At 36.3% G+C, this 24,630-nt stretch overlaps 1 protein-coding gene across 4 annotated transcripts in view; it reads right to left on the minus strand.

Moving 5' to 3' along the window:
- Positions 1–24,630, minus strand: part of EIF4E (eukaryotic translation initiation factor 4E) — a 46,168-nt gene that overhangs the window by 11,674 nt on the left and 9,864 nt on the right. For all 4 annotated transcript variants that reach the window (XM_081240294.1, XM_081240292.1, XM_081240293.1 and 1 more), the window contains exons 2-3: positions 7,412–7,518; positions 802–897 (exon numbers count right to left, since the gene is read on the minus strand). In XM_081240294.1, coding sequence (XP_081096420.1) covers positions 802–897; positions 7,412–7,518 — 203 coding nt within the window. The remainder of the gene's footprint in view (positions 1–801; positions 898–7,411; positions 7,519–24,630) is intronic.

The following is a 24,630-nucleotide window of genomic DNA, read 5'->3' on the forward strand; positions in this document are numbered from 1 at the left end:
ACCAGCTGAACAAATTAGAATACTTAGATAACTGCTAGGTAATTTACAGCTCTTAAAAATGTTTTCAACAAGTTGTATCTTTCATGTTCTCAAGTAGTTTCTCCCCATACATTTTTCAAGCAAATAAGATATGCTAAATCAACTTTGTTTTTAAAGAATCAATATTCCAAAACTTCCTGAAAAGAACTTTATAATTTTAAATTATATTTTGAAGTCATGCAAAGATTTAAGACCCCGAAATCTTAACTTTTTGCTAAATCTGAAACAAAATCTCAAAAATATTTCAACATTCTTGATGTTGATCACGAAGTATAATGAAATTAATAAACTATCATCAGAGATATTGTCATTCTTTGACAAACCCTGAATTATGAGCAGTTCAGCCTTTGAAATCTTGGACTCTCTATCACAGGAAATCCAGATATTATACTGGAATGTGCAGAAATGAGGGCCTAAGAAAGCTCTGGAATACCTAAGAATAGGGCAAATGTATCTAGGCAACCAAGAAAGGGGACAAGCTCCTAAAAGTTGTTGGAAATTCTAGGAACAATAAAGGATTCTCAACAAAAGAGATCTCAAGACAAAGAATAGAAAATAGGCAGAGCTAAAAGACGACAAGACGGAAGCTTTCTAAAACTGATGAGGAATAATCACCAATTCAAACAGTTGGGAGAAGATGGACAAACAAAAAGGTGAATATTAACTGTTCACACCTTATCCTTCATTTTGTGAATGCAACTTAAAATGAAAAATTACACAACTAATAAGACAACAAACATCCTAAAATGAATGGTTACTTACGCCCAAAAGTCTTCAACAGTATCAAACTTAGAGATCAGCCGAAGGTTTGCTTGCCAAGTTTTGCTTTTATCATTTTTAAAAAACCAGAGTGCCCATCTAAAAACAGAAAGTCAGTGTCAAAAAAAAAAAAAAAAAAGAGGTAGCTTTACATCCACGTTCAAAGCAGCATTATTCACAACAGCCAAAAGGGGGAAGTGTCTACTGTCAGATAAATGAACAAAATGTAGTGTGGAATATTAGAAAGCCTTAAAAAGGAAGGAAAGTGAAAAGAGTCCATCAAAGAAGACAAATACTGTATGATCCACTTGTATGAGGCACCTAGAGTAATAAAGTAGAATGGTGGTTGCCAGGGGCTAAAAGGGAAGGGGAATGGAGAGGAGTTGTTTAATGGGTAGAGAGTTTAAGTTTTTCTGCAAGATAAAGAGAGTTCTGGGAGATTGGTTGCACAACAATGGGGGTGTACTTATTAACACTATTGAACTGTACATTTAAAAATCGTTACGATAGTAAATTTTATATATGTGTTTTACCACAATTAAAAATAAATAAAATAAATAGAAATTTTATTTAGAGTAGCAAATGAGTAGTTTTCTCTATTTCTTTCATTTAAAAAGTATTTATTTTGGGAGTTCCCTGGTGGCCTAGTGGTTAGGATTTGGGGCTTTGGGGAACTGAGATCCTGCAAGCCGTGTAGTGTGGTTAAAAAATAAATAAATATATAAATAAAATGAAAAGTATGTGTTTTGTACCTACTATGTAACAGATTCTCTGCTATACTTAGAGATCCACTGAGGCTCATCCCACAGAGAATTCACAGAAATGTTGTACAGAGACAATTACAATGTCCTAAGTGCTATGACAGAGATAATTAAGCACAGTTATTTAAGAAAAACAGACCAGGAGCACTTAAATGGAAAGGTAAGTGGGGAAGAGGGAAGCTGAATTTACAGAGAAACGAGAGAGATGAGAGCACTAGGAATGGGGGGAGGAGGGGAACTCATACAAACGGGAATATAATAAAGGGATTCATTGAGTAATGTTACCACAGATATATTCTGAAATAATGCATACTAGTTTCTATATATCTGCATATACTTTGTCTAAAAAAGTTTTATTCTAATACTTTGAAGACAAACTCATGTCACATAAAAGTTATGCTTAAATATTATCATCCCAATATGATTCATCTTTAGTAAAATTGTTATTTTCTGAATTACTATACCATCTCTAAGGGAATTTCACTTACTCATTGACAAAAATGTTGTCTGAAAACAGGTTTCCAAGTGGACATATATTTCATAACTTTATGGTTAATGCTTGATAATCTCAGACACAAAAATGAGATGCATTTCAGTACCTACTTGATAATTTGTATTTGCCAACCCACTCTCAAGGAAAAAAAATTTTTTTTAAAAGCAAAGGCAGAAAAACTATTAAACATACACACACAGTGTCAAGTATCGTACTCTGGATTTCTAAAATTAATTCAGTCTTTCCTCAAAAATTTAAAAATACAACTACCACTGGATCCAGCAATTCCACTTCTGGGCATTTATCAGAAGAAAATGAAAACACTAACTTAAAAAAGATATGTGCACCCCCATGATAAACAAACACATGGAAGCAACTTAAGTGTCCATCAAGGCATGAATAAGGGAAATATGGTGTATATATATATATATATTTTTTCAATGGATTATTCCATCATAAAAATGAAGGAAATCTTGCTGTTTGCAACATGGATGGACCCTGAGGACTTTGTGCTAAGTTAAACAAATCAGACACTAGACAGGAAAAACAAATACTGTATGATCTCACTGATATGTGCAATCTTAAAAAAAACTTAAAAAAAACAAACTACCCCCCAAAAAACCACCCCAAGCTCACTGATACAGAGAACAGGTTGGTGGTTCCCAGAGGCACAAGGGTGGGGGAATGCATGAAGGGGGTCAAATGATACACACTTCCAGTTGTAAAATAAATAAGTCATGGGGATGTAAAGTACAACATGGTGATAATACTGCATTGCAAATTTGAAAGTTGCTAAGGGACTAAATCTTAAAAGTTCTCAACACAAGGAAAAAAAGTTTGTAAATATGTATTGTGACAGATGTTGACTTACTGTGATCATTTCACAATACATACAAATATTGAATCATGTTGTACATCTGAAACTGTTACACCTCAATTAAAAATAATAAAATAAATAATAAAATTTAATTCCATCTTTAAAAAAAATTGCATTCAGCCATTAAACATATAAAGATACACCCTAAGAAAATAAATGGATAACTAAGCAAAAATGTTTGTACAGGAATGTTCTTAATTTTGGAAAAATTTGGAAACATTTTAAGTGCCTACCAACAGTTCTCAAAATGTGGTTTACAGCCCCCTAGGGGATCCTAAGGTCCTTTCAAGGAGCGCTGATGAGTAAAAACTATTTCATAAAAATGCTAAGATTTTATTTTTCACTGTGTTGATATTTGCACTGATGATGCAAAAGCAACGGTTGTTAAACCTACTGGTGCCGTACGCAGCAAGAATTATACAGTGGCACCAATTTGTACTAGTAGTCACTGTATCCTTTATTATCATCAACTCTCACACTAATAATGTCAGTTTCAGTTAAGAATGCCACTGAATGGAAACCAGCAGTAAAAACTACTGGTTTCATTAAATTTGAATCTGTGTACATGTCTTTTTCTGCACAAAAAATATTTCTGCATACCAAATATCAATACAATGCTTAGGCAATTGAGTTGTGAAGTGAACTAGTTACTTTTTTCAAAGAACACTTTTACTTGGAAGGACTTTTACTTGGAAGAAGATTGGCTGATCAACCATGATTATTTCTTGAAAAATGAACAGATTGAGCCAGCTGCTAAAATTTGAGCTTTCAGGAGAAAATCAGAATTTTGGAAAGCCTGCATGTGTCACTGTGAGCTTAACAACTTAATGAAACTTGATGATATTTCTGATGAGTTTAGGTAATGATAATAATTTGTTATTGTTTTGATATCATATAATGAAAACTGCCAATATCTGGAAGATCTGCAAACTCACTGAACCAATATTTTCCAAATGACCAGTGGCGTGCATGGGTGAAGGATACATTCCAAATGTAAGATAGACCAATGGATTTTAATGTAACAGAGTAGAAAAAGTTCTTGGATATGGTTTCAGATTCTACAATGCAACTAACATATAGGAAACCTAGCATCAAAGGAAGAAGATAGTCATAATTATTTTAAAAGGCTGTTAAAATTTCTCCTCCCTTTTCCAACCATGTACCTGTCTGAGGCTATATTTTATTCTCATACTTTCTCTGAAACAACTTATCTCCAAAGACAATGCAGAAGCAACTATGAAAATCCAGCTGACTTCTATTAAGTCAGGCACTTAAAAAGATTTACAAAAATACTTCCCATTATGTATTTTTAATGTATTCTTCCCACTACGTATTTTTTATTTTGAATAAATTTTTTTCATAAAAATTATTTAAATTAACATGCAATGGGTTAAGTACATATATAATTTTACATTTTTAAACGTTTATTTTCTAATATAGCAAATGAAAATAGATAAAAATCTATATAACTAAAGCACTGTGGAATCCTCAATAATTTTTAAGAATGTAAAGGGGTCATGAGCCCAAAGAAGTAAGATTTAAATATAATATAATATAATATAGTACATGCAAGAGACTGCTAGGTGGCTATTAAATAGGATAATTGTGTGAGTAAAATTCTCCAAAGACTGACATGAAACCCAGAAACCATGGAAGAAAGCTGGTATTTGATTACATGAAAATCAAAAACCTCTAAAATAACATAACTCCTTAGACAATGTTAAAAGACAAATGATTTGGAAATGCATTTTCAACCTAATCCCCTCCTTGAATGGGTCAACATTCCTAATACACAATGCTTGGAAATAAACTTGAGAAGATAACTCAAAAGAAAATAATAGACAAAAGAAATGAACAGACTGCTCACAGGTAAAAACATAAATAAGCGATTGTTTTCAACAAAAATGTTTCGAAATTTCAATAAAAGAAATGCAAATTTAAAACAATAAGACACTGTTTTCACAAATCAGACTAGAACCAATCTGACAGGCAATTAAATTTAAGATTGATGGTGTTGGCAAGGATGTAGAAACCAGTAACTCTTAAACTGTTAAGAGTCTAAGCTGATAAAGGAGGATAATTTGGCAATATCTACAAAAGTAGTTAAAGGGTAGTCTTTAATCTAAGAACTCTGAAATTTTACCCTAGATATATTCACACAACTGCAAAAAAATATATAAGGACGTATACGTTATAGCACTGTTTGTAAATAGAAAAAAATTCTATATACACATTAATGTAAGCCTGATAAAATACATGACTATATATTCATTTAATACAAGGCAGTGGTTTAAAATAATGAGTCAAAACCTGCATATACAAACAAAAAAACTCAACAGTATGGCCATCTATATAAAAAAAGTATATATATGCATATTGAAAGGTTTTGGAAAAATACAAACCAAATTTTTAACACTGACTATTCTGGGGAATGGAGAAAAGCAAAATGGGGAAGAAGGTATCAGAAAACAGCAGAGAACTTTTACTTTATATACTTTGTACCCCAATGATTTAATCTTTCTTATAATAATTATAGTGTTTTTTTAAAAAAGAAAACATAATTCTGCAATATTTACAAGAAGTAAATAATGAAGAAACTACCAAATTTGGAACCAAAAATGTCTTAAAATAGTTTTCCATAGGATACTATTTTACACAAGAAATAGAATTGATAAGAGAAATTGAAATCCTCACAAACTTCATTTTAGGATTTAATCAGTTTGTTCACTGATAGGACAGGAATCTCTTCGCAGATTTCACTTAAGCTATGAGGGATACATGCCTTGGTTACTTCTCCCCACAAAACAGCAACACTAAGAACTGTGTTCACTGTCAGAAGACAGCTAGCTTTTTATACACCACTGAAAAGATGAAAAAACATACTTTAAAAGTTTTGGTACTGCTGCTAGGTTAGCTAAATGAAATTGCCACTAATCAACTGTTCAACTATTATCTTTGGCACAATGCTTTCCTGAGGAAGAATTTTTACCCGTTATGGACTATTTGACTTTTGACATCTCACTCACGAGCTGACAATTCCCATTGTCTAGAGAACTGCTGAACCACAGGTCTCCTACGAAAAAACTACTGAATGTGTTTGGACTATTATTTCAATAGGTCTACCATGATAACAAAAAAATGATAAAAAATAAAGGGACAACACATTTTTCAGATAAATGAAACTAAATTATAGACAGTCTTGTGGGATCTTTAAGATAAAGAGAGTAAAAGGCCTGGGAGTGGGGGGAATGAAAGGAACTGAAGATCCTCTGAAGTTAATTCCTTTAATGAAAGGAATTAAAGACCCTCAAAAGTTAATTCCAATTTACTTTCCTCCAGATTCTTACAATGTTTCTGAGTTGCCATTTTCTTCCCACCATCAGCTCTCAGGGAATCTGTGTTAATTTTCATCATGTAAGCCAGAAAGACAATTAAGTAAAAAACACAAACATACTGGGAAGTGGTAGGGTAGAGATAGGAAAAACCATATACTGAACTATTAAACTACTACACAGTAACTATGAAAACTTAACTCATCCTAAACTCTCCTCTTTTCCTCACCTAACTTCTCTTAAATACAACCAACCAATCTCCAGACCCCACATCCCTTAGCTCTCTTTTCTCCTTCACAGACCAACTTCAAATTGCCTATTCCTGCTCTATACATTTGTATACTTTCTATTCACTCTTCAAAATATGCCAGTCTTTTCCCATCACCTGCTTTACTAAACTTTCTCCAATGTTAGCAAGGACTTATTGTTCAATCCAATGAACATCTGACCTTTCTGTGGCATATATGCTTATCTTGTCCTTAAAATAAACCATCTGCTTGGTTTCCATGACCAAGCACTCTTTCCTAGTTTATACAGTTTATATGTCTATACCCTTCAAAGGTATTCTTTTTTTAAAAAATTTTACTGAAGTACAGTTGATTTACAATGTTATGTTAATTTCTGCTATACAGCAAAGTGACCCAGTTATACGTATATTCTTTTTCATATTCTTTTCCATTATGGTTTATCACAGGATATTGAACATAGTTCCCTGTGCTATACAGTAGGACCTTGCTGTTTATCCATTCTAGATGCACCAGTTTGCATCTGCTAATCCCAAACTCCCAGCCCATCCCTCCCCCACACCCCTCCCACTTGGCAACCACAAGACTGTTCTCTTCATAGGCATTCTTACTCAAAAAAATCACCCGTGTGCTAATATTCCAAGCCTCTGTTTTGAGAACTCATTTACTACTGTGGTTTCAATTACCATCAATTACCAATGAATTTCAAACCACTCTTTCAAAGTTCTACTATCTGAGCTCAAGATTCACACATAAAACTGCTTGCTAGACATGGGTCATCCAAATGAAAACGGAATCCTTCACCTATCTAAAACTAGTCTCATCTAACTTTTCGCTCCAAACCTGTCCCATTCACCATTTACCTTGCTGCCTAAGTGAGAACACCTATGTGTCAGAAAGCTTACCTGTTCTGTAAAGGATGTTTAATATAGTGTTCTGGGTTAGCAACCTCCTGATTAGATTCTGTTTTCTCTTCTTCTGTAGGTGGGGGATTAGGAGTAGGGGTGGTTTCCTAGTGGAAAATAATTAAACATTATGAACTTCTTAACATGAAGAAATAACATGAAGAAATTTCTTTATTTTTAAAATTTTATTGAAATATAGTTAATTCACAAGGCTGTGAAAAATTAATTCCTATGACAGCAATACTCTAAATAAATTTGAACCAATGTTGTCCACATTTTTCTTTTTCTTTTTTTTTTTTGCGGTACACGGGCCTCTCCCTGTTGTGGCCTCTCCCGTTGCGGAGCACAGGTTCCGGACGCACAGGCTCAGCGGCCATGGCCCACAGGCCCAGCCGCTCCGCGGCATGTGGGATCCTCCCGGACCAGGGCATGAACCTGCGTCCCCTGCATCGGCAGGCGGACTCTCAACCACTGCGCCACCAGGGAAGCCCTGTCCACATTTTTTTAAAGGAGAGTGAATTAACAGCAGAAGCACTGGATAAAAAAGACCACAGATCAAACTCTAAGCACCAGACTCCTCATTCTAGCATCTCTTCATTATGAGCAAAAGGTTTCTCAAATTTAAAAACATAATAATAATGATTTTGTATACTGTTATCTTCCACTTACACATTTTAATATAAGATTGTTAGAGACCATGGAAAAAAGTTGGGAAAATCAAGTACCTTTCTTAACATACCAAACATGGTGCACAGTGGGAGTGGGGGAGATACAACTAAAGTTTGGAGAGTATATTAACTATATCACAATGACACAAACACAAAAATCTTTATAAAGTGATCAAGGCAATACTACACAGGTCCTTGCTTTCATGTTACACTGTTATTATATATGGTGACAAAATTCAGCAACTTCTGTAATTTTCAATTGGCCCTAAGCAAAAAAGCTGGACATTGGCTTGAACTTAAATTCTTCTAGGCTAGACATAATTGTCATCTAAAAATGTCAGGGAAAAAAGGAGGCTGGGAATAATAAGTGTTCTCCACATTAATCCATATAACTCTTCACCCTACTGTAAATTGGTATCAACAGATAGCTAAGAAAAGGGACCAGAAGCTGAAACAAAAGCTGATACAAAAAAGGAGGGCACTGCAACAAGGGTTTGAATATCAGATTTAAATCCAACTAGCAAAACAATACAGATATATGTTCACATTAACAACATTCTGTAAATCAGAGATGTATGATCTAAAAAAAGACTTCAGGAGCAGAGAAGTGATACACATTTTACAAAATAAAATACATTTTTCTTATCAACAAGACACCTCCAGTAACTACTTTTTACTAGTCTATGAAGTCACTCATAGCAAGGGCTTTATCTTGATTTTGCTCACAACTGTAATGCTAATGATCACAACGCTACACCAATAGGAACTTACTGGCTTGATTACTTAACTGAATAAATTTAAATGTTTACACAGAGTAGTTAAGGCCCTAAAATTTACACAGAGTAGCCAATGCCTTAATAGCACCAGAGCACCAATCATTTTTACCAGCATTTCCTCATCACAATCAATTTACATCTTCACATAGATGATCATTACCAAATGCCATTCCTTACTCTACTAGCTTAAAATTAATGATGGTCTCCAGACACAGGCAGTCTGAGTGAACAGAGAAAATAGCCAACATTTAGGGACTGATAAGGCAGGTGGGTTTGGAGGACAGGATACCAGAGAAAAGTGAGCTGCAGAGGAGTGAGCCTCAAAAATCTATGTAAAAATCCCTGAAGTCCTTGGGGTCAGGGAACTAGATCCCACATGACAAAGCTAAGAGATTAGAAATGAATGACAGGGAAAAAAAACGTAAAAAACACAAACACATGGAGACTAAACAATACATTACTAAATAACCAAGAGATCACTGAAAAAATCAAAGAGGAAATCAAAAAATACCTAGAGACAAATGACAATAAAAACACAACAATCCAAAACCTATGGGATGCAGCAAAACCAGTGCTAAGTGGGAAGTTTATAGCTATACAAGCCTACCTCAAAACAGGAAAAATCTCAAATAAATAATCTAACCTTACACCTAAAGGAACTAGAGAAAGAAGAAGAAACAAAACCCAAAGTTAGCAGAAGGAAAGAAATCATAAAGATCAGAGCAGAATTAAATGAAATAGAAACCAAGAAAACAATAGCAAAGATCAATAAAACTAAAAGCTGGTTCTTTGAGAAGATACACAAAATTGATAAACCATTAGCCAGACTCATCAAGAAAAAGATGGAGATGACTCAAATCAATAAAATTAGAAATGAGAAAGGAGAAGTTACAACAGACACCACAGAAATACAAAGCATCCTAAGAGACTACTACAAGCAACTCCATGCCAATAAAATGGACAACCTGGAAGAAATGGACAAATTCTTAGTAAGGTATACCCTTCCAAGACTGAACCACGAAGAAGTAGAAAATATGAACAGACCAATCACAAGTAATGAAATTAAAACTGTGATTCAAAATCCTCCAACAAACAAAAGCCCAGGACCAGATGGCTTCACAGGTGAATTCTATCAAACATTTAGAGAAGAGCTAACACCCATCCTTCTCAAACTCTTCCAAAATACAGCAGAGGAAGGAACACTCCCAAACTCATTCTATGAGGCCACCATCACCCTGATACCGAAACCAGACAAAGATACTACAAAAAAAGAAAATTAGAGACCAATATCACTGATGAATATAGATGCAAAAATCCTCAACAAAATACTAGCAAAGAGAATCCAACACCACATTAAAAGGATCATACACCATGGTCAAGTGGGATTTATCCCAGGGATGCAAGGATTCTTCAATATACGCAAATCAACAATGTGATACACCATATTAAGAAATTGAAGAATAAAAACCATATGATCATCTCAATAGATGCAGAAAAACCTTTCTTTCAACACCCATTTATGATAAAAGAAATCAAGAGAAATTAAAAACTCACCTTTGATCTTACTGAAACCTAGGATCCCTCTCCTGACTTAACTACTGGTTTATTATGTAGCTTTTAAAGACCTTTTCTAATGCATTCATATGCTTCTGAATGTCTGAAATATTAAATATTATCTTGTTTTATTGAGGTGGGTCTTTTCATATGTATGGATACTATATGTATTTCTGGAAATTGTTGCACACAGTTTTACTGTCTCCAACTGTATTTTAATCAATGCAAAAAGTCGAAATATTATAAAGAACAATGCTTGGAACACATATATTTTTCTCTGATATTTTTAATTGAAATTTTTATATGTAAAAGTCACTTAAAAATGTTAGTGCCAGGTTGTACCAGCTGTCTAGGGGACAACTGGGTAATTGGAAGCATTGATGTCCAGACTCTGTAATTCTCAAAATCCTTGTTGCTTTGGGAATGTTTGGACTTTATTAAGTTGATGACAAGATAAGCTGTTATTCACTGCATATTATTACACAGACATATTACTGACTTTTATTACTCTATCATTAATAGTAGAATTGGCATTTTTACAATAAATATTATAGGGATTCATGTTAAGTAATAAGAATTTTCTTCTGGAAGCAAGATTTTTGAAGCAAATTATGATGTTATAGAGAGAAATTATGTAAATCATTATATACTATCTTAGAATATTGAGATGCTGAAATGTGACTATAAATAGTGTCGTAAATAAAACTGTTCACTTTCTCTAAAAAAAAAAAAAAAAAAGTTCGAATGCTGCAACTAAGGATCCCACCAGCCACAACAAAGACCCCACATGCCACAACTAAGACCGGGCACAGCCAAATAAATAAATAAATATTTTAAAAAAGAAAAAAGAATTCAGTGCCTAGGAAAAATATCCTTCAGAAATAGAGAACTCAAGTCAGACTCACACAGACACATACAGAAACACACTCTCACACCCGAGGTCCAAAGTAAGAGGAACACCAAAGGAAAGTTTCAGGCTAGAGGGAAAAGTTCCCAGATGAGAGAATGGAAGTGCAAAAAAGAATGAAAAGCACTGGAAAAGGTAAATGCGTGGGTAAACATATGAAAGACTATTAACAGTTTAAAGGAATAATAATAATGATGCCTTGTGGAGTTTAACATAGTAACGATGGTCCTACCAAAGGACTAGGTATATATGGATTTGTGAGGTTGGATGTGTGAATAAAAGATACTCTTCCTGGGACATCCCTGGCGGTTCAGTGGTTGGGACTCTGAGCTGCCACTGCAGAGCACATGGGTTTGATCCCTGGTTGGGGAACTGGAATCCCACATGCCTCGTGGGGTGGTCAAAAAAGAAAAAAGATACTCTTCCTCCCAAACTTAAGAAATACTGCAAATTCTCTTATTTACCTAAATTAAAAGACAGGGCTTCCCTGGTGGCGCAGTGGTTAAGAATCTGCCTGCCAATGCAGGGGACACAGGTTCGAGCCCTGGTCCGGGAAGATCCCACATGCCGCGAAGCAACTAAGCCCGTGTGCCACAACTGCTGAGCCTGCGCTCTAGAGCCCGTGCGTCACAACTACTGAGCCCATGTGCCGCAACTACTGAAGCCTGCGCACCTAGAGCCCATGCTCTGCAACAAGAGAAGCCACTGCAGTGAGAAGCCCGTGCACTGCAACGAAGACTAGCCCCCGCTCACCACAACTAGAGAAAGCCCGCGTGCAGCAATGAAGACCCAACGCAGTCAAAAAGTAAATAAATAAAATTTAAAAGAATTGGCTACCATCTTTAAAAAAAAAAAAGACAAATGGTAAGTAAAACATACTCATAAGTTCACAATCCTCATTACAAATCGTACTTTCACAGCACTTATTTACACCTTTTACCTCAGCAACATGTAGAAGACAAGCAATCACAGTATAATTACAAGTTTCATACAGTACAAAATGTCACTTCCTAACTCCTTTAGTACTTTCCTTTCTTTTCTCTTATTCTACTCTCTTCACCATTAGGAGAATGATGGAAACCTTAGATGGTATCAAAAGTCTCTAGATATGTAAGAACTAAAAGCAGGTAATAACTCAGAAAAAAATATGTTCACTTCCTTAAAAAGCGTTCCTTTGAATTTTACATTCTACATTAGCTGAAATAACCTTTATATTAATAATATATAATTTTGGGCTTTTCCTGTAACTAAAATATAGCTACTCATCTTTAAATGATTGTGTAGATGTATGAATAAGTATACTAGTTTAAAAACTTTCAGTCTTTGCTTTTAATATTATATAAACGTGCTAGATTAAGACAAATGCTCTAAAACACTTTGAAAAAAATGTTTATTAACCATAAACAATCTTTTCAGTATTTGAAACCCTTTTTTAATGTAAGCGTAGTATTGATGTTTCTTTTTTAGACTTTTTTTTTCCCTTGGCCACACCGTGAAGCACGCAGGATCTTAGTTCCCTAACCAGGAATTGAACCTGTGCCCCCTGCAGTGGCATGCGCAGAGTCCTAACCACTGGACCGCCAGGAATTCCCATCTTTTTGGGCCTTTTAAATTATTATCTAGAGTTTAACAGATGTTTAAATTTTTAACTTATTTGAATTTCTTAATTCCTCTTAATAAAGCAAGTGATTAATAGCCAATTGTTTTCATGACAGAATAAAAAATACTCAAATACTCTACAAAAATACTCATTCACATGGCACAGACCAAATCTAGTAAGATTCAGAAATCATTTTCATGATTACTTATGAAAACATTAATATTAAAAATCATGTATTAAAAGGGCATATTTTCTCAATACAAATTTTCTCAGGTCGTATTTTGCTACGGTCATGTACTTATCACAACAATCCATTCATAATCAATAGAAATTTTTTTAATGCATATACTTTTTAATATTTATTTTTTGGCTGCATTGAGTCTTAGTTGCAGCATGCAGGATCTTTCGTTGCACTGTGCGGGCTTCTCTCTAGCTGTGGCATGTGGGCTTAGTTGCCCTGCGGCATGTGGGATTTTAGCTCCCTGACCAGGGATCGAACCCCCCTGCATTGGTAGGCGAAGTCTTAACCACTGGACCGCTAGAGAAGTCCCCACCCTGTAAACTTTTTAAAAAAAATTTTGTTTTTGGCTGTGTTGGGTCTTCGTTGCTGTGCACGGACTTTTCTCTAGTTGCCGCGAGCGCTGGGTGGGGGCTACTCTTCATTGCGCTGAGCAGGCTTCTCATTGCAATGGCTTCCCTTGTTGCAGAGCACGAGCTCTAGGCACATGGGCTTCAGTAGTTGTGGCACATGGGCTCAGCAGTTGTGGCTTGTGGGCTCTAAAGTGCAGGCTCAGTAATTGTGGTGCACGGACCTAGTTGTTCCGCAGCATGTGGGATCTTCCCAGACCAGGGCTTGAACCCATGTTCCCTGCATTGACAGGCAGATTCTTAACCACTGGATTCTTAACCACTGCACAACCTGAAGTCCGCCACCCTGTAAGCTTCTTGAGTCTGCAACTATGTTGCAAATTACTGAAAAGGAAAACATTATTTTTGTTTGAGACTACTCAAACACGCCTTATTATAAAATCATTTTATGTCATTTCTTTCAACTTGTTTTATTTTTTTGTTTAAAATCTCTTAACTTTGAAATAATCAGGATGGTTTTTTTCTTATTTTCAACTTAGATAAAGCAAAACAAAAGTAATAGCCATGTAGGATGTTATTTTAAACTTTCAGATTAATTCTATGGGTGTGGTCTATTCTATGGGGAAATTCCAATCCCCTACACCTTTTGAATCCATGGTAGTATATACAATAAGAAATAATATCCAGAATGATGGCCGTGCTATATTAAATTCTTCGATCAGGGACTTCCCTGGTGGTCCAGTGGTTAAGACTCCACGCTCCCAGTGCAGGGGGACCAGGTTCAATCCCTAGTCAGGGAACTAGATCCAGCATGCCACAATGAAAGATCCCTCACGCCACATCGAAGATCCTGTGTGCCACAACTAAGACCTGGTTTAGCCAAACAAATAAATAAATGAAATTCTTTGATCAAAATGACTTATAATTATGGACATATGCCAAATAAGAATGATGAAGTACATTTTTAAAAGAACCCTAAAAAGAGGAATTCTCTGACAGTCTTGTAGTTAGGACTTGGCGTGTTTATTGCTATGGCCTAGGTTCAATCCCTGGTCCGGGAGCTGAAGTCCCGCAAGCCACTCGGTGTGGCAAAAAAAACAAAAACAAAACTTTCAGGTCAATCCCGAGTTAAGCATAAACCTCAATTAACTACAATAGATGTTCAAATTATTCATTATTTGTCTTAATTTGCTAAATACGTATTTATTTATTTATTTATTTATTTTTGGATGCATTGAGTCTTCGTTGCTGCACGCAGGCTTTCTCTAGTTGCAGCGAGCGGGGGCTACTCTTTGTTGCGGTGAGCGGGCTTCTCTTGTTGCGGAGCACGGGCTCTAGGTGTGCGGGCTTCAGCAGTTGTAGCAAACAGGCTCAGTAGTTGTGGCTCGTGGGCTCTAGAGCACAGGCTCAGCAGTTGTAGCACACGGGCTTAGTTGCTCCGCAGCACGTGGGATCTTACCAGGCCAGGGCTCGAACCAGTGTCCCCTGTACTGACAGGAGGATTCTTAACTACTGTGCCACGAGGGAAGCCCTGCTAAGTACTTTTAATATAAATTGACTTTAAAAATAAAATTATTTTGAAATTATATCTCCTCTTAAAATTCTTTGTAAGGCTATTAACTAGTTAGGTATCTAAGACTTAGGATCACCAAAAAACAGGTCGGTACAGGAGTACTATGGGATATTTGTAGCACCAACTTCACAAAATTCTCCCTAAAAACCCTTAACAGGTGTTTTCACGGGATATGTTTAAAATGGATTTAATTAGATATTTTAAAATTATACGAGATCATCAAAGAAGCAATAAACAAGATTATCAAATTATCTATATGGGAACTTTTTACAAACTTGTCATTTTTATGGTTGCTTCCTACAGAGCAGACAGTAAAATAGTTTTAAATTTACATTGTTTTTTGTTTTTTGGGGTTTTTTGTTTTTTGTTTTTGGCCATGCCAGGCGACTTGCGGGATTTCAGTCCCTGACCAGGGATTGAACCAGTGCCCTCCACAGTGAAATCGCAGAGTCCTAACCACTGGACCGCCAGGGAATTCCCTACACCCATTTTAAAAACAAAATTCTCTACTGGAAAGTCCCACACATCCCTCTACCTACTCTCTCAGCTTGGTGGTCTCCCCCATAAGCAATTTTCTTTGGAAATTACATTTAAAATATCCATGTTTTATCAATACTTCTAGGTTCGAAAATTACCCAAACCAGGAAAGGCTACTTTAAAAGACTATGGCTACTCTCAAGCCACCACAAGGAGAAGCCCGCGCACCGCAACAAAGAATAGGCTCCCCCATGCCACAACTAGAGAAAGCCCGCGCACAGCAGACCCAATGCAGCCAAAAATAAACAAATAAATATTTTTGAAAAAGTGAATTGAGAAAAAGATTAATTTAAAAAAAGACTATGACTACTCTCAAAGTAATCAAATACAATTTTAACCTAAAAAACAATCTGCAAGTGAAAAACCACTGTTTTTCAAGTGGGTAGAATGGCGAGTAAAGCCATGAGATGGTACAGTGTTTACCTAGAAGACAGTAATGAACCAGGGAGTCTGAAAGTGAGGGTTCATGAAACCAAAGACAGAGCTAGAATGGTAGGCTGGAGCAAGACTGTAAAAGGCCTCAAAGGTCAGGCTAAAACTGTACCTTTCCACATGTAAGCAATGGAAGCCACTAACTGACAGGTCAAAGTGATTAAATACAAATAACAAGTAAGGGAATAGAAGAGACAACCAGTTTAAGTACAAGTTATTAAACCTGGTTTTGGATTTGCTGAGTTTATGAGATTCAAATAAAAATGTATGGAGGGGGAGAATAAATTAAGAGCTTGCAATTAGCAAATACAAACTACTAGACATAAAACAGATAAACAACAAGGTCCTACTGTATAGCACAGGGAACTATATTTAATATCTTGTAATAATCTATAACGGAAAAGAGTATGGAGAAGTACATACATACATACATATATTAAACTGAATCACTGTGCTATACACCAGAATCTAACACAACGCTGTAAATAAAGTGAATCTCAATTAAAAAATTTTTTTTAATGTAAAGTATAATTTCGTGGTCCCAGGGCTAAGTAGCTGTCACACCAATAGAAGAAAGTAAAGCTGAAGGGGAAGAAATAAAGTCGAGCAAGGGTGGGACAAGTCTAACAATTAGCTGCAAAAAATTTCAAGTAGTTTTACTGCATTCTGCAAAAATCAGCAAATGTATCAGTCACAATTATTAACCATGCGGTACAATCTTAAGAGTATAAAGCTAGATATTTCCCGGACCTAGCATCAGTTCTGTGGGGTTTTCTCTAATCTGACTACAAAATTTAGATTATTCCTTCTAGCCATGTTCAAATCTACACTGCTTAAATTCCAAAACCAAGGTGCACTTTTTCCATGGCTATGAACATTCAAGATTTCTTAGCAACCCTCAGCCCTAACACACTTACAAACTATCTCTTGTAGAAATATAAGGAGCCTTCCCCTCACGACAACCAATCACCTAAGCCTTCATTTGAAATGCACAAATATTGGGAGTTCCCTGGTGGCCTAGTGGTTAAGATTCTGGGTTTTCACTGCCTTGACCCGGGTTCAATCCCTGGTTGGGGAAATGAGATCTGGCAAGCTGTACGGCACAGCCAAAAAACAAAAAGTACACAAATATCAATAGTTCCCTGGCACTAAAAATGGTTTAAAGCACTCAAAATCAGACATTCTGCAGGTTCTAGTCTACAACAAAGTTAAGTATAGAAATGGAAAGTAAACATTTAGAAATTTTATGGTAATCTGACAGTATATTTGTCTGTTCAAACTAATAATATAAAATTCAGGCTTACATCTTGTATGCCTTTTTTTATCTCTTTATCCTATTGTTATCATTTTACAAAACATTAGATTGGAAATTGTTTAAAAACAAAAACTAGTTTTCTACCAGAGTATGAGAGACACTGGTTTAGATTACACACTCTGGAGCCATGTTACCCAGGTTGGAATCCCAACTCTGCCATTCACAGATACGGGGCAAAACACCATAGTACCAAATAACAGATAACAATATTATTGGTAACCCATCTCCAGTAGCACTTCCTTATATTTCCCCTTCCTTGCTTCACTATTTTTTAGCTGAATGGCAAAGACCATTTGTGGCTTTAATAAAAATGTAAATGCTATTATGGCCAAGGCAGCTATAATGATCTCTACCAGTTACTAACCCAACATTTCAGTAAACTGAAGGCATTAAATAAAGATATGAGATAATGAACAGAAGGGTGAGAAAAGTAAGAAGAGAAAAAGATGGTAGTGTTTTATGATTTTTAAAGTGGTTAACACCAATCCTCACACTTGTATCAAACTATGAGTTTTTACTTGATATGTAACATTTACTAAGCAGTTACTAACAAGCAATGGGCTGCATGTTTTTATATACGTTATTCAGTATATTCAATCTTCACAATACTGTGAAACTACTACTCTCTCCGCTCTTCAAATTTAAGCCCTGGGAAGTTAATAAGTCCTATCTATATCCTACATTTTATTACAAGACTGTCAAGATTCATAGCTAGAAATACTATGTGTCCAAATTTTACCTGTTTGTTGTTGCAGCATAATTATTATTACTAAAACCCTGGTTCACTCTCACAGTGCCCAAAATTGGATAATAAATTATATATTGTTACCAAGGTACTCTTTCCAGGCAGCATAACCCTACATTATGTACTATGCTTTCTACCACCGCCTCAGGCTTAACAGTTTCACTATCTTCCAAGGGCATGCCACTGCCAATAAATTAGAAGAAAGGCATGAATGGTACACTTCACTCTTCAAACACACACAAACACACACACACACAATCCCACTACTAGGGGAAAAAGCAAATAAATACCAATGATTGATTATACTGATTTTATATTATGCAAGACAGTGTACTAAATGCCTATGTGATCAAAATATCTTAGAAATATAGGAAAGCATATATAAAAGCTATCTTTTATGGATACAAATAATTAACTCTAAGAAGATTATTTTTTAATACAACATATGTAAATAGACTTCAGGATACTTTACTCTTCCTTTTAGTACCCAAACATTCAGTTCCCAGGTCTCTTTTTAGTAGAGATACATTTCCCCCAGCACACTCCCATATATAAATTAGTATAATTAATTAACTAGTACACAAAAACAAATAAAGCCTCACCACCTGCCTTGTAAGGAATGAAAAAAAATCTGGTGTAAACAGTGAAAATTACCACAAATAATTAAACCAACTGTTTTCAGTGTCAGTTTTCAAATATATACCTATAGTAAAGGAATACCAGCTAATCTGGCATCACTCATCAGGGAAAGTGCAGCTGTGGACTTTGCAGGTCTTCTTCCTTGTAATAAAGGATCAAATTGGTGACCTTTGTGCCATAAACTAAAAAGCCAAAGTAGATAAACAACATACGTAGATTTAGCAAACTACAAACCTTTTAAGTTTAGAACGCTGCTCAAATGGAGAATTTATTTTTCATGTAAAGAACTGTGAGATCCCATATATCAATTCTGATTCAAGACAGTACTTTTTAATATTCCTTTTTACTAATATAATATGACACCTAAACAATAATACTGAAAGCTGAGGTACAGACGGAAGAGCTTTGACCATTTGCACAAATTGTGTTGTGTCTAAAAATTACTACAAAATTTAATAGCTGTTCAATTTGTTATTTAAGTAATAATAATGTAATTATCTGACTAAAATTGGTGACTAGCCCTAGACTTTTTTTTTTTTTTTTTTTTTGCGGTACGTGGGCCTCTCACTGTTGTGGCCTCTCCCGTTGCGGAGCACAGGCTCCGGACGTGCAGGCTCAGCGGCCATGGCTCACGGGCTCAGCCGCTCCGCGGCATGTGGGATCTTCCCGGACTGGGGCATGAACCCGTGTCCCCTGCATCGGCAGGCAGACGCTCAACCACTGCGCCACCAGGGAAACCCAGCCCTAGACTTTTAAGTGAACACTGTTAAATTTGCTATGCTATAGCTAAAAATTTGTACTTCTGGATAGTCAGCAAATTACACTTAACCACATTCTACTAATAAAAAAATTCCTATAGGTCACATTTGAATTTCTTATCTTCTAGAATGTAATTTTAAAACTAGAAAGACTTGTAGGCATCTTGTTACATTTAAAATAATCTAATTCCTAAAGGAACACTAATATCTGTCAACCAAATTACTCTGCACATCTTAATGTAGCTTAGGGCAAGACTACAAATTCAGGAAGTGTGACAGAGACATAAGAAATAACCAACATGTATGATCAAGAATGATGAGGTTAACAATAAAATTTAAACATCAATACTACTTAAACCAAAGGCTACCAGAAGATTCATTTTTTAAATAACTAAGGAGAAATTTATATAAGTTGAACATTATACAGAAGTAAAAATTAGTGATTCAAAATAACATCAAAATGATGTTAGGACAAGCATTTACATTGCACAAAATTATATTGGCTCCCATAACATGATGATTTCTATTTCATTCATTCTTTAAAGATTTATAATTACAATTTGAAAGACAAACATTTTAAAGACTTTAACTGCTGCTTCTTTTAAAGTTTATTCCTTTTAAAACTTTGAAAAGCATAACTAAAATTTAATGATACTGGTTAAATATTAGTTTAAAAAAATCAATTTTAGGGACTTCCCTGGTGGCACAGTGGTTAAGACTCCACGTTCCCAATGCAGGGGGCCCAGGTTCGATCCCTGGTCAGGGAACTAGATCCCACGTGCATGCCGCAACTAAGAGTTTGCATGCCACAACTAAGGAGTCTGCCTGCCACAACTAAGACCCGGCGCAACCAAACGATTAAAAAAATAAATATTTTTTAAAAGTTAATTTTAACATGTCAGTTAAACAAATAAGCAGTTGAATTCTTTTTAAATTCCATGTGTTAGTTTTTTTAAAGTTCTGTAATGTTAAAAGTTAAAATTTCAATGTAAACTATGGTTTAATAAGAAAATTAGATTTATCCTTTTATTCTCCACGTATTTAAACCATCTTTCAAAAGAAATCAACCAATATTTCTTTAAAAATTAGAAAACCAGGTACTACAGTCACTGTTTCAAATGTCCCCAGGTTTATAGAGTATGACTATATCCTTTCACCTAAGTTAATGAACCATCCAAACTTCCAAATATAAAAACATCTATATTCTTTAACCCAGTTATACTTTTAAGAGATTTCTCCAAAGGAACTGTCGGGACAAAGAAGCTTTATATATTTTATATCAGGAAGCAAAACTAGAGGCAATATATATATTAAAAGATACAAACAAAAGGCAACAGATAAATCATGGTGTTTATGATATAGGCACTAGAAGTGATGTTTGGAAAAATCATTTTAAAATGTTAACATAAAAGAGAAAAAAGATTTCAGGACTGAATAATGAGAACTTTACTTTTGTGGGGGAGGGCACTTTATTTTTAATTTAACCAGTCCCAAATAAACGTGGTACATCCAGACAATAGAATATTATTCTGCACTAAGAAATAAGCTAACAAGCTGTGAAAAGACATGGAGGAATCTTAAACACATATTACTAAATGAAAGGAGGCTTAAGAGGCTATCTACTGGGCTTCCCTGGTGGTGCAGTGGTTAAGAATCCACCTGCTGATGCAGGGGACACAGGTTTGAGCCCTGCTCCGGGAAGATCCCACATGCCACGGAACAACTAAGCCCGTGCGCCACAACTACTGAGCCTGCGCTCTAGAGCCACAACTACTGAACCCGCGTGCTACAATGACTGATGCCCACGCGCCTAGAGCCTGTGCTCCGAAACAAGAGAAGCCACCGCAATGAGAAGTCCGTGCACCGCAACGAAGAGTAGCCCCCGCCTGCCGCAACTAGAGAAAGCCCATGACCCAACGCAACCAAAATAAATTTAAAAAAAAAAAGGGCTTCCCTGATGGCGCAGTGGTTGGGGGCCCGCCTACCGATGCAGGGGGCGTGGGTTCGTGCCCCGGTCCAGGAAGATCCCACGTGCCGCGGAGCGGCTGGGCCCGTGAGCCATGGCCGCGGAGCCTGTGCTCCGCAACGGGAGAGGCCACAGCAGTGAGAGGCCTACGTACCACACACAAAAAAAAAACTTAGCTAGCAGGCCACACAAAAGCAGCCCTAAGGCCAGCTTGAGAACCCCAGCATAAAGTGTAGCTTCCCAATAAGAACCTGCTGTATAAAAAAATAAATTAAATTTAAAAATTCAAAAAAAATAAAAATAAAGCATAGCTTCCCACCCCACTGGCAAAGATTTTGGCATTTTGACTCAGTTTATACTGAATTTACACATAAAATTCAGGAAAAATTAACATCTTTCCAACATTAACTCTTTTAAATGCAAATTATGTGATTAAGTGATTCTTCACTTATTAAAGTCCTCCACTGTAGCTCTCAGAGCTGTACTGCTTTTATTTATGAAGCCTGCAAACTAACTGTTAGGGTTTATAATTCCTGGGCACTTGAAGGCTCTGGCATTTGGGTATATGAATGCTGCAAAGAACTTGCTAGGTTTATTATTCCTGGCAATTTTTGCCTAAAGAAAAACTAAAAAAAACTAACACTAGAATGCAACAAAAAGTTACTTTTTAAATGTGGTAATAAGTGTTAGTTCTTTATTTCTTTTCTATTCAGTAATCCAGTAACTCTTCGGTTAAGAGAGAGGTGGGTTAAGCACTCAAGAGTGCGTGGCACATGATAGACACTCAAATGTTTCAATAAATAAATGGTTCTAATTCTGTTCCCTCTCAAAACCCCACTAAAACTATAGTAATTTACCAAAAAAAAAAAAAAGCCCACAACCATGGGAAGAGCAGAAAAAAAAGAACTGGAATGCAGATGGAAAGGGCTAAGTAATCAATATACACCTTAAAGTCTCCTGGCAGCACCTTTCAGAACTGGGAGTGAAGGAAGGGAGTAAATTAAAAAGAATCCAGTGAAAGTTGTTCGGGAAATAACTAGATCCCTCCATCCCCTCCCCCTACTCCAAGTCCCTAGGCTTGCTGCCATGAGTTCAAAAATAAAAAGAAAATAAGCAATTCGGAGGAAACAGACAGGCAGGGACTAGAAAATGCCTTTAAAAATATGTACCTATATATCCTCAAAAGGATAAGTTAAGATTTTGCATGCACACAATTACAGCTATAAAAATGCTATAAAAATGAACATTCAGAAGACCAGAGAGAGAGAACATCTGGAAATTAAAATTATGAGACAGAAAAGTTTGGAAAATAAATTTCCCAGAAAACCAAACAAAAAGAGATGGAAAATGAGAGCAAAATTTAAATGAGAGTGAGAGTGCATCAGAGCTTGCAGACACTAACGAACCACTGCACTAGATCCAATATCTGAATAACTGTTTCAAAGAGAAACGGGAGAGGAAAATCACCAATAAATCTCTCAGAAATGATGGATAGGAGTTGCTATATTAAAGTCCAACAAGTACCCAGCACAATGGATGACAACACTCATACTAGAGCATGTCATTGTGAAACGGGGACAAGGAAAGACTCTAAATTTCTGGTGAGTAGAAGGGAATTGGTCACATTAAAAAAAAAGAAATAAGAGTCATCAGAATAATTCCTGAGTTATCAACAGTTACAAGAGAAGATGACCATGAAACTTCAAAATTCTGAAGAAAAGAATTCTACACCCAGCCAAACTACAGATATGATATTGTTCAATAGGCATGGTCTCAGAAATCTTTAATAACCCTCATGTACCTTTTCTCAAAAAAGTTCTGGAAGATGTGATCCACCAAAGTGAAACAAGTAACCAAATAAGAGGAAAACAAGAGATACAGCAAACAGAGGGGTGCAACACAGAAATCATATGAGAGCAAATAAGGAACACAGTCAAAAGAGATCCAAAAAAGACAGGTGTGCACCAGATATAGAGAGCCAATGGTCTAGACTGGAGCAATGTGATTCAGGCTACATTCATGTGCTGTTATGACCAAGAGACTCACTATTGTACCTTTTATTAAAAAACAACTGCCATGTGTCTGGCCTGGACATTTTTTTTTGGTATTTTTTAAATCGTAAATTTATTATTTTTTAAGTTTATTTATTTATCTATGGCTGCATTGAGTCTTCGTTGCGGTGCTCGGGCTTCTCATTGTGGTGCTTCTCTTGTTGTGGAGAATGGGCTCTAGGCGCACGGGCCTCAGTAGCTGTGGCTCGCGGGGCCCTAGAGCACAGGCTCAGTAGTTGTGGCACACAGGCTTAGTTGCTCCGCAGCATGTGGGATCTTCCCGGACCAGGGATCGAACCCGTGTCCCCTGCATTGGCAGGCGGATTCTTAACTACTGCACTACCAGGGAAGTCCCTGGCCTGAACATTTATGTACTGGTAACTCAGCTTAAAAATATGTTAACAAAGCTCCCTTTTCCTCTTTTATGCCCTGCTCCCTGGAACAGCTCAGAATTTCACACCAGAATTAACCTATTCTTAAACAAGATACAGAGCAGCTCACTTGAAGAGACCACTCTCCTAACTGCAGGCTCTGCCTGGCCCATACCACAGCCCCAGCAGATAACTGTAGAGTCCTTTGTTTCCCAGAACATGTTCATGATCTTGCCCATTCGTTTTCCCAAGATGGGCTCTAGTAGAAATTCCAGGAAGCTGAAGCCAAACTATAACCCAGAAATGGTGTTCAGCTTATCTTAGGAACCCACCTCTAACAGTAGCAATACTGTACTTTCCCTACACATCATCTAAGTTTTTTAGTTTTTCAAAACCAAAATACTCAGCTGAAAGATATACACACGGGAGATTAAACTCTAAAGATAATTATACTTTAAAAGAAAAAAGTTCAAGGGAATGACTAACATCAAAGTCAGGATAGCAAGTAGGGAAGGAGGCAAAGAAATGAAAATGTCACCACAGAGTATAAGATTAAGGTACTGGGGCTTCCCTGGTGGTGCGGTGGTTAAGAATCTGCCTGCCAATGCAGGGGATACGGGTTCGAGCCCTGTTCCGGGAAGATCCCACATGCCGCGGAGCAACTAAGCCCGTCGCCACAACTACTGAGCCTGCGCTCTAGAGCCCGTGCTCCGCAACAAGAGAAGCCACTGCAATAAGA

This window comes from Mesoplodon bidens, assembly GCF_964165515.1.
Source record: "Mesoplodon bidens genome assembly, chromosome: 1".
NCBI lineage: Eukaryota > Metazoa > Chordata > Mammalia > Artiodactyla > Ziphiidae > Mesoplodon > Mesoplodon bidens.